At 33.2% G+C, this 14,522-nt stretch overlaps 1 protein-coding gene across 1 annotated transcript; it reads left to right on the top strand.

Moving 5' to 3' along the window:
• The first annotated feature begins 3,802 nt into the window (after window positions 1-3,802).
• On the top strand, window positions 3,803-6,804 carry LOC122310822 (auxin transporter-like protein 3). The gene is made up of 8 exons (XM_043124985.1): window positions 3,803-4,193; window positions 4,311-4,496; window positions 4,648-4,760; window positions 4,848-5,031; window positions 5,143-5,240; window positions 5,625-5,832; window positions 5,960-6,217; window positions 6,341-6,804. Exons 1-8 carry the CDS (start codon window positions 4,038-4,040, stop codon window positions 6,533-6,535), a joined length of 1,398 nt encoding a protein of 465 aa, XP_042980919.1. The 5' UTR covers window positions 3,803-4,037; the 3' UTR covers window positions 6,536-6,804.
• Window positions 6,805-14,522: the final 7,718 nt, after the last annotated feature.

The raw sequence follows: 14,522 nt of genomic DNA, 5'->3' as shown, positions 1-14,522 counted from the left end.
TGTAGTAGTACTACTGGCCGGTAGAGGATTATCAAAATCATTTAATTAGTCTATTCGGGGAAAACTTACCATTAAGGACTGTTTGATGCTTTACCTGATCCATCAATGCAAGTTTATTCGGGTTCCATTCTTTTCCTCGTTTGAACTTTTTTGCTTTTATAGCCGGACGTACGTGGAAGGACAGGGTCGATCTACCTCGTAGTCCAGAAACATTTTTAGCAAGTAATTTATAAAATTATTTTTATATGATCCATCTAAACTGTAACACTCATCTTCTCTAGAAGATTAAATTCTTTTTATTACTATCCACGACATTTATCACTGCTCAAACCCACCAGCCGGGCGAAGCAGCAAGCAGAGAAAGAATAAATCGGACGGAAGCCCTTCAGACCGCTGGGCTGGGTGAAGTTAAGGCCCAAAACGAACGGGTAAATCCATTCAAGTTTCATGCTATTTAGTACTTGGAAATTAGCTTGTGTATATCCTCATTAATAATGAGAACATGCATGCAGCGTTGCTCCCCATCCAAACATCCAAAAATCATTAACTGTTCATTAGGAACTTGAGAAAACGATGTGCTTCTAAGAAGAATACCAAGTCAAAGTGGGGGATATTCGGCTGGTTTATTTTGGTCCCCCTTTGCTAGCTACTATATATTGCATGCGTATATGGGTTTCTTAGGTCCATACTTGCACATGCAAGGTGTGTTAGGACCTACCGATTTGGACAATGTAACAATTGGGTTATCAAGTATCATCAACATCAAACTCATTAATGCTGCAATATAGGAAAGAAAAAGTACTCTGATTTTTCGATGCTTTATGGCACCTTTCTTTAGATATGACCTTGCATCTCTTGTAATTATATATATTGATCTAAATATGAGTAATGCTACGTATAGTTATAAAGTACGCAAGTACCGTGTAATCGTCTTAAAAAAAAAAAGAGTTTATAGTCAAAAAATTAATTTCTTTTAATATATATCTCGTATTTATTTATTTTTTTTAAAATGATTACGTGACGTTTGCGCATTCACAATTGTAATTTTCATTTTTTTTTCTCTATATGTAATACACCAAATTCATCATAATACTCTATACTTCTCATGAGTTTACACATGACATTAAATAATATAAATTTTTACTTCCAATAAGCTATAATTGGAAAGGCATTTCCATATGGATGGAGGGTGAACGTTTACCGTCACTTGGATTTTCTAGAAAGAAAAGTGTCGCTTTCATGAATTTTAATTTATGTGCTTAGTTACCAAATGCGTAATGCGTAAAGAGCAATGATTGGTGCAATAATGGAAATGTAAATGTTGGTCAATTACTTTACTTGGTGCAATCAAATGTAGAGCAATGTTACATAGTGGAATTGCAAATGCTGCACAATCACTTTGAAAAAGAGTGGAGTCTAAAATTAAAAAGTTAGTTTTTTTTTTTTTTTTTTTTTATATGGGTCCTATATTAATTTATTTTTTTCAAAGCGACTGCATGCCGCTTGCACAACCACGACTGCAAATACCATTTCTCCAAAAAATAATAGAGATATTGTTACTCGTTAACGTGCTTCAACTTCAAGACACCTGGAAACTCAGTTCTGATCACTTGTCAAAGATAAGTTGCTATGTTTGGGTGTCAAACATATGCCAATTTATTTCAAATTAGTTATTAACGAGACTTATTATTTTTTCAATTTATTATAAAAAATTAAATATATCTTAATCTATTTTATACATCTTAATATGACCTACAAAATATTATTATTTACAAATCACCTCAGCACCCAAACGCAACCTTAAGTGCAATTTTTTTTTTTTTTCAGAAAAATAAAATTTGTAAAGAACAAGATGTTTAGCAAGTGTTTTAAAGAATTTTTTTTTCTAATTATTTGCTAATTAATATGTAATGACGGTAGAACAAGAATTTGGGGAAAAATACATGATTCCCACCATTTGCAATCACCTCTACCATTTTATTGAGAGAAATGTTTTAGCTATAAAATAATTTAAGAAAAATAAACTCACAAACAAACGTGGTTTCACGTGGTATATTAAATTATAAAAATATTATTAATTTTATTATAAAATAGATCTAACGTATCATATGAATCCACTTCAATTTTTAATTTTACTTTTGTAAAACTTCATTGTGTATGTAATATTACTCAATGAGTTCTTCTACACTCACCGAAGAACATTCCGAAAAAACTTCCCGAGCAATACATTTTATTTTATTTTTAAAAATTTTTCTTTTTAATTTTTTATACATTTTTAATCATCATAAACATTTTAAAAAAAATAACAACATTATTTTAAAAAAATTTCTTAATCACTAAGTAAATAAATAAAAAAAGTGAAATCGAGACAAACACTTTTTTTGGTAGAAATAGTATTTCTCTTACTCAATTATTAATCTGGACAATCACTACGTACCAAACTATCAAAAAATCTCAACGTACGGTACCTCATTTTCTCTTTAAAAGATCAAAGGTATACTCGATAATCTTAAAAAAAAAAAAAAAATACCCAAAAGAAAAAAGAAAGAGAAACTATTAACAATTAAAATGCAATTACCTGTTTTTCTTGTAATGGATTGAAATTGATAATCCAAGAGTATAATTATAAATTTGATGATAGTCTTGTAAACTAACCTGAATCAGTTAAATTAAAGATCATATATGCCTCTTATGTCAAACCAATTTGGATTATTAGATCCGAACGTGCATGATCATCAATAATTTGGATTAGATCCATTAAACTTTTCAAATAATTTTTTTCTGTATGGTCGTCGTTCTTAAATCTAACATAATCTTTTCAAATTAAACGGTCAATATTATTTTATATTTATCATTTTTACAATAGCTGACATCATATATATATTAAAAAAAATCTAATAATATTATAAACAAAAAATCTATGTGCAATCATTTTTTTCGTACTTCTTGTACACTTCATTGATATGATTGGTTGCTATATTTTTTAATAGAAAATAATTATTTTGGCCGATCACATCACTGAAGTATATAAAAAAAGTATAAAAATGACTATATGTAGCAGAACTCGATATCTGTAATTCTTAGAATTAGTCAGAGATATAATATTTGTTTTTCTTATTTTAAAAGAAATCATTATATTTTTTGGGGTTAGATCTCAATTTACGAACAGGATTTAGGCACGTTGGTCCAATATTAAGAAAGAGATTGCCAACGAAATGTGACTTTAGGAGGCACTTAAGATCATGATTAGGGGGTGCTAAATCCATGGCCCAAAGACCTAACTTTGAGAAGAGGATATATGTTTATTATTGGATCTTTTCTGTGAAGCCAGTTGGCACACGTGTGTTACTAATCATGTTTAGCACCAAGGCCCGCCCACTTCAAACCAAGTGTAATCATTCAGTCCATCTTCTTCACTTCCCCACACACAAGCACTCACACTCACACCAATGAAGTGATGAACCTTTTATTTATTTATTTATTTTTTTTCCTTTCCCCCATTCTCCTTCTGACTATTAAAATTTCTTTTTTTTTCGGCCTTTTACCTTTCCATGTTCAGTCCTTTTTACATGCATGGGCTCTTTCACATATGGTGGGCCATCCCGCTCGTGCAGTGCATGCAACTGTGGGCCCATTCAAGCCCATAAATGAAACTTCGCATTTTTTTTTAATGGAAAAAATGGAAAATGCTTAAGAGAAGTGAATATTGCATGTCACCTGTAGGGGACATAACTCTTATCACCTGCAAATGAAGCAAGCAGTAGAGTACTAATTAGCTGACTAGAGTAGAGCCGAGCCGCATGTTACATGCACTGAATTTGCATTCACACTCCTAAATGGGTGACCCAGTTATGGTTCCCATCTGGGTGATTTAATTATTGTTTGTAAAATTTTGTGAGTTTTTTTACAGGGGAAAGTTCAGAAGCGGCATAAGAAGTGGCAGCAGCAAAGAGTGAAAAAGAACTCTCTCTATCTCTATTTATAGGGAGCTAAATTAGTTCATTGCTTCCCTTACATCACAAACAAAGTCTATAACAATGGCTTCTGAGAAGGTTGAGACTGTTATAGCTGGAAACTATGTCGAAATGGAGAGGGAAGAAGACGATCCCAAGTTGGGTAAGAGCAAATTCTCACGGATGTTTTGGCATGGTGGCTCGGTCTATGATGCGTGGTTTAGTTGTGCTTCAAACCAGGCATGCACTTATTCATCAAGATTCTAGATTTCCTTTTTTTTTTGGACTCGGATTGTAATGGAAAACTTCAGTATATGTTCATTTACATGTGTTGTTTTAATTTCTTGTTCAACGCAGGTTGCACAAGTGCTCCTCACACTACCTTACTCATTTTCACAACTGGGAATGGTATCTGGAATCATTTTTCAGCTTTTCTATGGGTTGATGGGAAGCTGGACTGCCTACCTTATCAGTGTACTTTATGTTGAGTACAGAACTAGAAAGGAAAGAGAAAAGGTTGATTTCAGGAATCATGTTATTCAGGTAATTATATATCTCTCCTCCTTAATTATTATGCAGGTAGCCAGATCATGTGAAATTAAGAAAACATGATATTATTAGCTGTTTCTAATGCCAGCAGACCAAAATTTTCCTTTCTGTAATTTCCAGCTTTCTCACTTTTAATTGTTTGCAGTGGTTTGAAGTTCTTGATGGGCTGTTGGGGAAACACTGGAGGAATTTAGGCCTCTTTTTCAACTGCACTTTTCTTCTATTTGGATCTGTAATTCAACTAATTGCATGTGCAAGGTGATGAATTGCAGAATTATTCATTAGCCATATATACATTCAGCTTACATCTTGATTCATGTTATTCACCTACATTATTTGCTGCAGTAATATATACTACATAAACGACAATCTTGACAAGAGAACTTGGACATATATCTTTGGCGCATGTTGTGCAACAACTGTCTTCATCCCATCATTCCATAATTACAGAATTTGGTCATTCTTGGGTCTTATGATGACTACTTACACTGCATGGTATCTCACCATTGCTTCCCTTATCCATGGGCAGGTAATAACAAAATTACCAAAAACCAATGCAAATACTAGCATAATTTTCTTTTTATCATTCATTCATTCATTCACCTGAAGTTATTTCTCTCTCTTTCTTTTGTATTTGAAGGTAGAGGGAGTGAAGCACTCAGGACCAACAACTATGGTTCTCTACTTCACCGGGGCAACCAACATTCTCTACACCTTTGGCGGACATGCTGTTACTGTGTGAGGATTCTTCACAAATTTAACACAATTAGCGCATGTATGGTGTGTGCATATAACTTTGGATGTCGAGTAATATACATTTCACATGCCGGCACATGATCATAGGAAACTGAACCATAAAAGGGAACATTTTCCCTGAAAAGCTGGTACGAAACATGTCAGATTTTTTTTTCCCTGTCCAGTACTAATTGGTCTCCTACTGGACCAAGAAAGAAGAGAAGGATTCTCCAAATTTCATGGATTATAAGTTGACCATATTGACTCCTTGAGCACGGACAACGGGACAAACACTAATTAGTGTATGATTAATTGCATAGCTGGTACGCTCATGTGAATGTGAACTGTTTTGATTTAGGGCGAATTTAATTTACATTATTAATGCAGGGAGATTATGCATGCAATGTGGAAGCCGCAGAAATTCAAGCTAATATACTTGATAGCAACACTCTATGTGCTCACCCTAACTTTACCATCGGCTTCTGCTGTTTATTGGGCTTTTGGGGACATGCTTCTCACCCATGCCAATGCTCTCTCTTTGCTACCAAGGACTGGGTTTAGAGACGCTGCTATCGTCCTTATGCTTATTCACCAGGTTATTATCATGCATGCAAATTCCTAAACGCGGCTTAGACTCATGGGATTTTAGTTCATGATTTAGAATCTTGGAAATGTAAGTAAATGATATTTTTTGGGATGTAAATGATTGATATTCTTTGCAGTTTATTACGTTTGGATTTGCTTGCACCCCCCTGTACTTTGTGTGGGAGAAATTCATTGGGTTGCATGACACAAAGAGTGTGTTCAAGAGAGCTATAGCTAGGCTTCCAGTGGTGATCCCAATATGGTTCCTTGCAATCATTTTCCCATTCTTTGGCCCCATCAACTCAACTGTTGGATCTCTTCTGGTCAGCTTCACCGTTTACATAATTCCAGCCCTAGCACACATGGTGACCTTTGCTTCTGCAGCAGCTAGAGAGGTTTGGTTTCTGTTAAATTAACTTCGTTTCTGTCTTATAAGGATAAGCCATCTATTACTTGCATGACAAATTTGGAGAAAGAAATAAAACGTATGATCTTCTACTTTTGTTCTTAATTGACAGAATGCAGTAGAGAGACCACCATCATTGGTAGGAGGTTGGGCAGGATCATACAGCATGAACGCCTTTGTAGTGGTGTGGGTATTGATTGTAGGGTTTGGATTTGGAGGATGGGCAAGCATGCTCAATTTCATACGCCAAGTTGATACGTTTGGCCTATTCACAAAGTGCTACCAGTGTCCCCCACACAAGGCTTGAGTACTAGAATCCCCTACTATCTTTGAAAAAAAAAACAATTTACATATATGTAAGCGTGTAAAGAGATTGGCATTTGAATTTTTTTTTTTTTTGCTCTCTCTTTTTCTCGATCTGTGTCCTTGTAGAAGGTATGTTGATGATTTTCAGAAAAGGTGTGAAGGCCATGCATCATGGCCACCCTTATACGGACCTACAATTGTAACTTCGTGTGCTGATCGATTAATCTTCTTGTTCTATTTTTCTAAATGCAACTCCCTTGGGTTCTTTTATGGGATTGACTTTACTCCTATACATAACCATTTGTATGATAAAATTTGCTCAAGTTGTTTTATTATTTTGAATTCTTGAAGAAGATATGTACGTACACTGTCAAATCAGTTGGATAAGAGTAACATGTTCTCACTATTTTTCTGAATAAGAACCTAGACCCAACTGGGAAGGGAAAGGCAGTACTTTTTCGATCTGTTTCTATACACAATTCTTTCCCTGGCTGCTGTCAAGAACTTCTCTCGGTTAAACCGTCTAGCCACTACAGTAATGGTCTCTCTGAAAGACTGAAACCATCTAAATCCATTCTCGCCAACCTGATTTGGACAGTTGCATGAAATGCTACAGACGCCTAACTGATAGTCCCATGCATGGTGTTCTAAACGACAAGTACTTGTGGCTCAATTTTCCACATATTGATTAGGTTCTTATCATATCAGCACCACCAAACACTTAACATTCTGCGTTCTAAGCAATTAAAAAGATCAATCTGGGGTGAAAGTCTCCCGGAGTCGGTAAGGATCAGATCAGAGTACTCGAGCCAGAACCCATATATAATAATGTGTGATATTGGACAGCTTTTTTCTTCTCTTTTTTTCTCTCTCTCTCTCTTTTTTTTTTTTATTTAAAGAGTGATGGGCAGCTTTTAAAGTTGGCTATAAAGGTTGATGGTATATGTTTGAACCAAATGATGTAAGGGACTAATTATTTGGGTGGCTGATCTTAACATATACAGTGCCATTTGAACTTTGAAATACTTTCTCATTTGGTTCCTATCACATTACTCAAATTGGACTCTCTGCCTAATTTGATGTGCTTTTTTTAGACATGTCCTAAACGACAAACAAAATGAGCAAAAGCTTAATTGTGTATTCAGTCAGTTAGCTATTGGCTGAAGTAGCTGGATGGAACATCATACATTAGTGGCGTTCCCTACGGCTGTGTACATGTGTTTGTGTTAGAGAAGACAGATCAGTATTAAAACAACTTTGTAGGACCCAGCGCATCTAAAACATTTCACATACAAACACTTCGAATACTCCTTGTTTTGAGCAACCTTAGTTGATTGAGAATGAATAACACATAAAAGAGTAATTTATAAAAGCTCAAAGTTAATCATTAAGTAATAAGAATTTTTTATTTTAAGTGTTGTGCATGGAATAGGGGTCCAATATGGGCTTGATGGGCTCCATTTTAACACCCTTCTTCATGGATTGAAGGGACTTTCTTTTTGATAAGAACAAATGGTCACGAAGATGGAGAGATAAGCTTGGAAAGAAAGCAACCTTGATGCGCACTACACCTGTGAAACTCAAAAAAGCATTGCCTTCCCTACACCTAACCCTAGAAATTAAAGAGATGGCAAGAAGAAAGGAAAAGGGAGTTCAAGGGATATAATTGGATGTGAACAGTGACAGAAAAAAGTTCTGTGTGATATAAGTTTGGCCAAGATTTCTCAGGTCATTAACAGGGTAGGTGGTGGGGTCTTAGGACGCATGACAAGTTTTCTTGGGTGGGGGTCACTACATTCTCTAAGAAACTTTCAATTATAAGGAACGTTTCAATTATTTTTCGTGTGCTTTTTCGTGATCAATGAATCTGCATAATCATAAAAGAGAAATTCTTTTGACCAGCTATTGAGTTTCTAAGATTTCTAGGACCCTAATCAACTTTTACAGAAATACTTTTGACCAGCAATTGATTTTCTCATTTATTTATTTATTTTTAGATAGAACTTGATATGCTTTGAGTTGCCATCCCTTTGACAGAATTACGTATTCCCACCATATATTTTGCAGTTTATAGGATTAAAATGAAACTCACATGGATTCTCCTTTTTGGACAATATGTATATGTCTGTATATAACCTGGAAATGGCTGATCTACCGATCTTAAGATATCAGAGGGACAACACCAACAACAACAGCTTCATACTGACATTTCCAAGACTGTAATCCTTGTACCCATTCATGTTGTAAGCTTGTGAGACAGGAATCAATATCTTGACCAAGGTCTTCCTGATCAACAGTCGGGATGAGCCACACGTGTCTGGGTCCTTCTGTCAGTCACAGTCCGTGGGATGTGAGGCTATTATGTGTCCTCACATGGTTGGCTTTTTCCTTGGATTATCATCTTGATGTCACCCATGAGCTTATATGATAAGTGACCAAATTTCCCAATTGGCCAAATATTTTGAATATTCTTAATTCCTTTGCTAGATATCATTGCAAATGGAAATTTACAAGAAAATATAAATATATATATATTTTATGGTAAATCTCATCGTTTATTTTGTATGTTCAAATACTTCTCTTGAACAAATCGCACCTAAAGTGGAGTACTCTACTTCTCTCAAACACATTATTTGGAAGAAAATAAATAAATTGTGTGTTCTGGTATCACATTCTGATCATAATGTTTTCTAGGAAATTAATTAGAATATTATTTTAATTCAAAACTACTTTTATCCCTTTAATTACTCAGAGTCACACATGCACATATGTAACTGGATAAAAGAATACAAATATAAATGTTAAAATACACTAACCTGTGAACATAAAATACTTCTACAGCCAAAACAAAAAAGCATACAAGATCTTCTTCTCTATGAAGATTTGTAAACTTGGACCACACAACAAATTATTGAGATCTGATCTCTCTCTCTTTCTCTGGCAAGAACTTGTCAAATTATTGACTGACCCACCTTACCTCAAAGCTTCTGCCAAATCACTAGTTAAACAACCTTACTGCAACCCATGAAGTGACAGATACACTAACTGGCCAAAAACAAAAGTGACATGTGCAATCTGAATATATAATATATATATATTTGCATGTAAAAAAGAGCTTCCAACTCTCAAAAAGACACCCTAAGGCAATGCTGATCATAGTCCTCTTTTTCTTTTTCCAGTTGCTGGAATGGTTTCAATCAAGAGTACTGAAGGAAGGAGAAAAGGTGTGTGACCTTATGGAGTGGGGCTGGGATGGGGGTGTTAGTCAAAAAGACTCAAAACTGATCATATCGTCCATAGAAGTTTCTTCTAAAAGCATAAAGGCTGGCTGATATTTCTGAAGTGTACTGATTCTGATATTGCTTCTTTACGTCCTGTCTTTCTCAAAAATCTTCACAAATGCTTAGACATTAAGCCTGCACTGTTCTGCACAACAATACTGAGTTAAATTTGCTAGATTAAGCAGTTCTAAAAGGGGGAAACCGACATGCCTTAACTGCACGGATAGAATAGAAGAAGCAGGCAAAAGGATAAAAGGGAACTGTGTTGCACCTGTAAGGCTGCAGGACATAGATGTCCAACATCGGTTATGGCTTAGCTTTGGGCTAGCCCATTACCTGCTTAAGAAGATTGACTATTGTAAGAATACTAGGCCGGAATGGCCCACTAAGATCGGGTGGCCCTCATAGTTATTCCTTTTTGACTGAAGACTGAAGTTAACAATTAAGATGCTTTGGGAAAAAGTACGCGTGGCTTGGAAAACATATGGCCGTTAATCATGGGGGAAAGTTTTCTTTTGAGAGAAAAAATCATTGTTGTCCATCGAAATGCCTTCCTCATTTCTTAGGAAAGAGAGAAATAAGACATTGCAAGTATGTTAAGGTAAATGACAGGTTTTATCGTTAGCTTAGGTTTATGTTTATTTAAAGTAAAATCTATAAAATTTACAATGACTATATTTTAAGTATTTAAGAGAATGAGAGAAAATTATCTTATTAATCCGATGCGTTTAAACATAATCGCTAATATATGCACACACAATAGTATATATATTGTCATTGTAAATACATATAGAGTTACTCATACAAAAGAGAAATGTTAATTATACTTACGAAAAACTTACAAAAAAACTTACTTCTCCACGTGTAAATTATTGATATGTTGAAAATATGTGGCTTTATAGGAACCATTGGGGCTCCCGCTAGTTTCTTTTGTGTTTTTTTCTTTTTCTTTTTCTTTTTTATTTTTTTTACATGTATTTTTTAACACTTTTTAAAAAATATGAGTAATATTATATACAATCATTTGTACGTATTTCTTACGTACTTTACTGATGTGATTGACTATATTAATTTTTTTAATATATAATTAATTATATTAATAAAATGTACAAAAAAATATATAAAAATAATTATACATAAAATTTTTAAAAAGATGTAACTAGAATGTTTTGTAATCTCAGACGGGGTTGTTCAACTAACTTTTGACTCCGAACAAAGAATCCAAAAGACAATGGAAGTTTTCTTATGAGACCTATGCACCGCGCACCAGCTGTAAACGAACCAAATCCAGCCTAGTTAAAATAAAGATGCTCAAGCTCGATTAATATATATTCTGGTTTGAATTCGGCTCATATTTGAATAAAAACTCGAGCGTACTTATATAAATTCAATAATTAAAAATAAACGATCGAGCCGAATTTGAGTAGCTTGAGTTCGAACCTTTTTTTTTTTTTTTTAACTCTTATCTTTTGATTAATATTTTAAAAAAATTTAACCATTTATTTATTTAACCAAATAGTTTTAATAAAAAAAATTCTAACGATATAAGTTTTTATAAAATAAATCAACTTATATTTATAAATTAAAAAAGTATTACATAATATAAATGGAATAAATTAAAAATTTTAGTATATATATATAGCATAATAATTCAAAAGCGCTAGTTATATATATGTATATAGCATATTATTTATAAGGTTAATAATATAATTTCTTAATTAAAAAATACTATCAACTTACGCTATAATATGTATTGTTTATACGAATTATAGTTAATTAGTTAAGTTTAATTTGGTATCTAATTTCAAGTAAATGCTTATTCACTTCCTCATTTATAACTATACAATGGGCTATAATCTATACAACAATTAAAAAATTGATATATAACACCAATGTTATATTGCATGATACATAATTTGTAACAATCCGCTAGAAATTCAATTATGAAATTTCTATTAGCTTTAGCGAACATCGTGAAGACCCCATAAGTTTTCACGAATCTATTAATCGTATAAGTTTTAGTCTAATTACATAGTTAGTGTTATTACTCACTATGGTATCAAAAGTGTGTTTTTGATTATTAGAGATAGTTAAAACTGTCAAAATGTATTATTGTTTGTGCCATTAGACTCGGTGGGTTATTTAAGGTCTTATGATGCAATAACTATTTTTCATATTTTCGGACGAAACGTTTGTTCAAAACTGTGGATATTATTGGATAAAAATATCTTGAGCTGATTTTTGTGGATATTATTGGATAAAAATATCTTAAATTGATTTTTGTAGATATTATTGGGTAAGAAAGACCTATACTCAACTCTTACTTCGGGTAAGAGAGACCTACACTCAACTCTCACTCCAGTCTCATCTTTTTCCATATTTTATCCATAAATACCTCAAACCATTTCCCACGAAATTATATTCCTTTACACCTTTCATTGAAAGAATACCAAATACTCTTTCGGAAAACTTTTAATTATTTTTTTGCACGCCCATTTCAAAACTTTTGTAAGTATTTTATCATAAATTCTCTTTCATACAAGTTGTTTATTTTTTAGTCTAATTTACATGGATATTTTATTTGTTTCATTTGAAAATCATTTGATCAGTCAAATATTATTTAAACTCAAGAAAGGTCATTCTGCGAGATAAACTGAAGAATATGTTGTATTTTAGAGTTTTGACCAAGCTAATGGATAGATCTTGGTCCGAAATTTTTATGGTATTTTTAACATGTGTATATGATTATTGGTTCAGGATTTGTTACATGATTAAAGGTTTTGATGAAATATTTTCTTAGATCTAGAAACTTAGAAACTGGAAGAGGAAAAACAATTTCTGTTTTGGGAAAGTTTAAATATTTGGTGGTTTAAACCTATTTCAATGGTTTTGATAATTTTATTAGAGGATCTTAAGTCTCTTATATACATATTAGAATATTATTTTAAAAATATTTGTTGTTAGTTTCAAAGATATGAAATATTATGCAAAAAGATGTTCGGATAGGCCAAAGTGTGGATGTTCTTGGCTCAATTTATGTTTTGGTTAATATTTAACCATGTGATCTTGAATTAGAAGTTTATATATGTTTTAGGACATCTTTTTAAATCATTTGATGGTTTGGTTTGAAGATCACATTTTTATAAGTCATATATCAAAAGGTTGATCAAAACAAATTAGAAACAAAAATCAATGGAAATAGCATATTGGAATTTCGGCCCTATGGAGTTTTAATAGTTGTGATTAGTTTTAAATTTTTCTAAATTGATATTTGAGTTTAGGATAAAATTTACACGATGCATGTAAATTTTGGTGACTTTTGGAGTTAGTATGCAAAACCCTTAAGTTAGGGGTAAAATTGTCATTTTTTTACATGTAGAAGGTAAAATGAAAATTTTACTCTTAAGTTAGTATTTTTTTCATATTTCAAATTATTAACGATTTAGTTCTAACTTTTAGAATCACTAATTACAGTTCCTCGTGATCGCGCTTGAGCTTTTATAAGAAACGCGGAGATCGAGGTAAGTTAGCTTTTAACTTACTAGCAGTCTACTATGTATGTGTGTTAAGTAAAGGAACTACAGTGTATGTATGTGTGTTATCATATATGTCATGTCATGTTTACTGTTGCAAGTATGTCATGTTAAGTATATTTCCGTTACATGTGATATCATATATGAAATATTGTGTGTTACGTGTTTAAGTCATATCACGATATAACCCTATCTCAAGTTGGTGTCTTTTAAGTTATGTTCAAGTCACGTTATGTTACGTCAGGACTTCTGTCCTTTCATATTCCAGTCATGTTTCATCTTGAGTTACATTCAGTTTCGTCGGGTCCACAACAACTGTGGCACACGAAGTATGGGGTTACAGGAATTGTGACGTATACACTACGTGAGACACAACAATTGTGATATGTAGAATATATGGAGCCACAACAACTGTGGAGTATTTATTTAACTGCATTGTGACACGTAGAATATATGGGGCCACAACAACTGTGGAGTATGTACTTAACTGCATTGTGACGTGTAGAATACATGGGCCACAACAACTGTGGAGTATGTATTTACGCAGTTAAAGCATAAGTTTCAGATCACGTTCATGTTAAGTCAAGTGTTAGATCAAGTTTATGTTATGTCATGTTATGTTCACATACATATTATGTTCATGTCAAGTCAAATTCAGTTCACGTTGCAATTTAAGTTATGTCAGTTATGCTATGTCGTACGTCAAGTTATGTTTTGATTACTTATGTATGGGGTCACAGCAATTGTGACACGTAGAATACATGGGGTCACAATAATTGTGGAGTATGTATTTAAGCAGTTAAAAAATAAATTTCAGATCATGTTCATGTTAAGTCAAGTTTCAGAACAAGTTCATGTTAAGTCAAGTTTCAGATCAAGTTCATGTCAAGTCAAGTTCAGTTCACGTTTTAATTTAAGTTATATCAGTTATGTTATGTTGTATGTCAAGTTATTCTTTAATTATTTATGAATTTGATTATGCATTCATGTTTTTACTATCATCCATGCATCATTAGCCTGTGTGGAAGTTTTTTGTTAACTTACTGAGATTTGTAATCAAATCTCACTTTGGTAGTCCCAACTACCATTCCTCCCGAATGGTAGATTTTGTTACAAGACCTGAAGGAGAATCAGGAGCTGACCAACTAGACACAGTTGACTAAGCGACGCTGCG

The sequence above is a fragment of the Carya illinoinensis genome, chromosome 5 (assembly GCF_018687715.1).
Source record: "Carya illinoinensis cultivar Pawnee chromosome 5, C.illinoinensisPawnee_v1, whole genome shotgun sequence".
Lineage (NCBI taxonomy): Eukaryota > Viridiplantae > Streptophyta > Magnoliopsida > Fagales > Juglandaceae > Carya > Carya illinoinensis.
The sequence above is the reverse complement of the archived record's forward strand: the minus strand, read 5'-3'. Positions and strand labels throughout refer to the sequence as shown.

Excerpts from the sequence above, each read along its gene's own strand:
- LOC122310822 (XM_043124985.1), top strand. The coding sequence starts at position 4,038 with ATGGCTTCTGAGAAGGTTGAGACTGTTATAGCTGGAAACTATGTCGAA. Across the intron at positions 5,032-5,142 it reads CTTCCCTTATCCATGGGCAG|GTAGAGGGAGTGAAGCACTC; the intron begins GTAATAACAAAA and ends TTGTATTTGAAG. Across the intron at positions 5,241-5,624 it reads GGCGGACATGCTGTTACTGT|GGAGATTATGCATGCAATGT; the intron begins GTGAGGATTCTT and ends TTATTAATGCAG.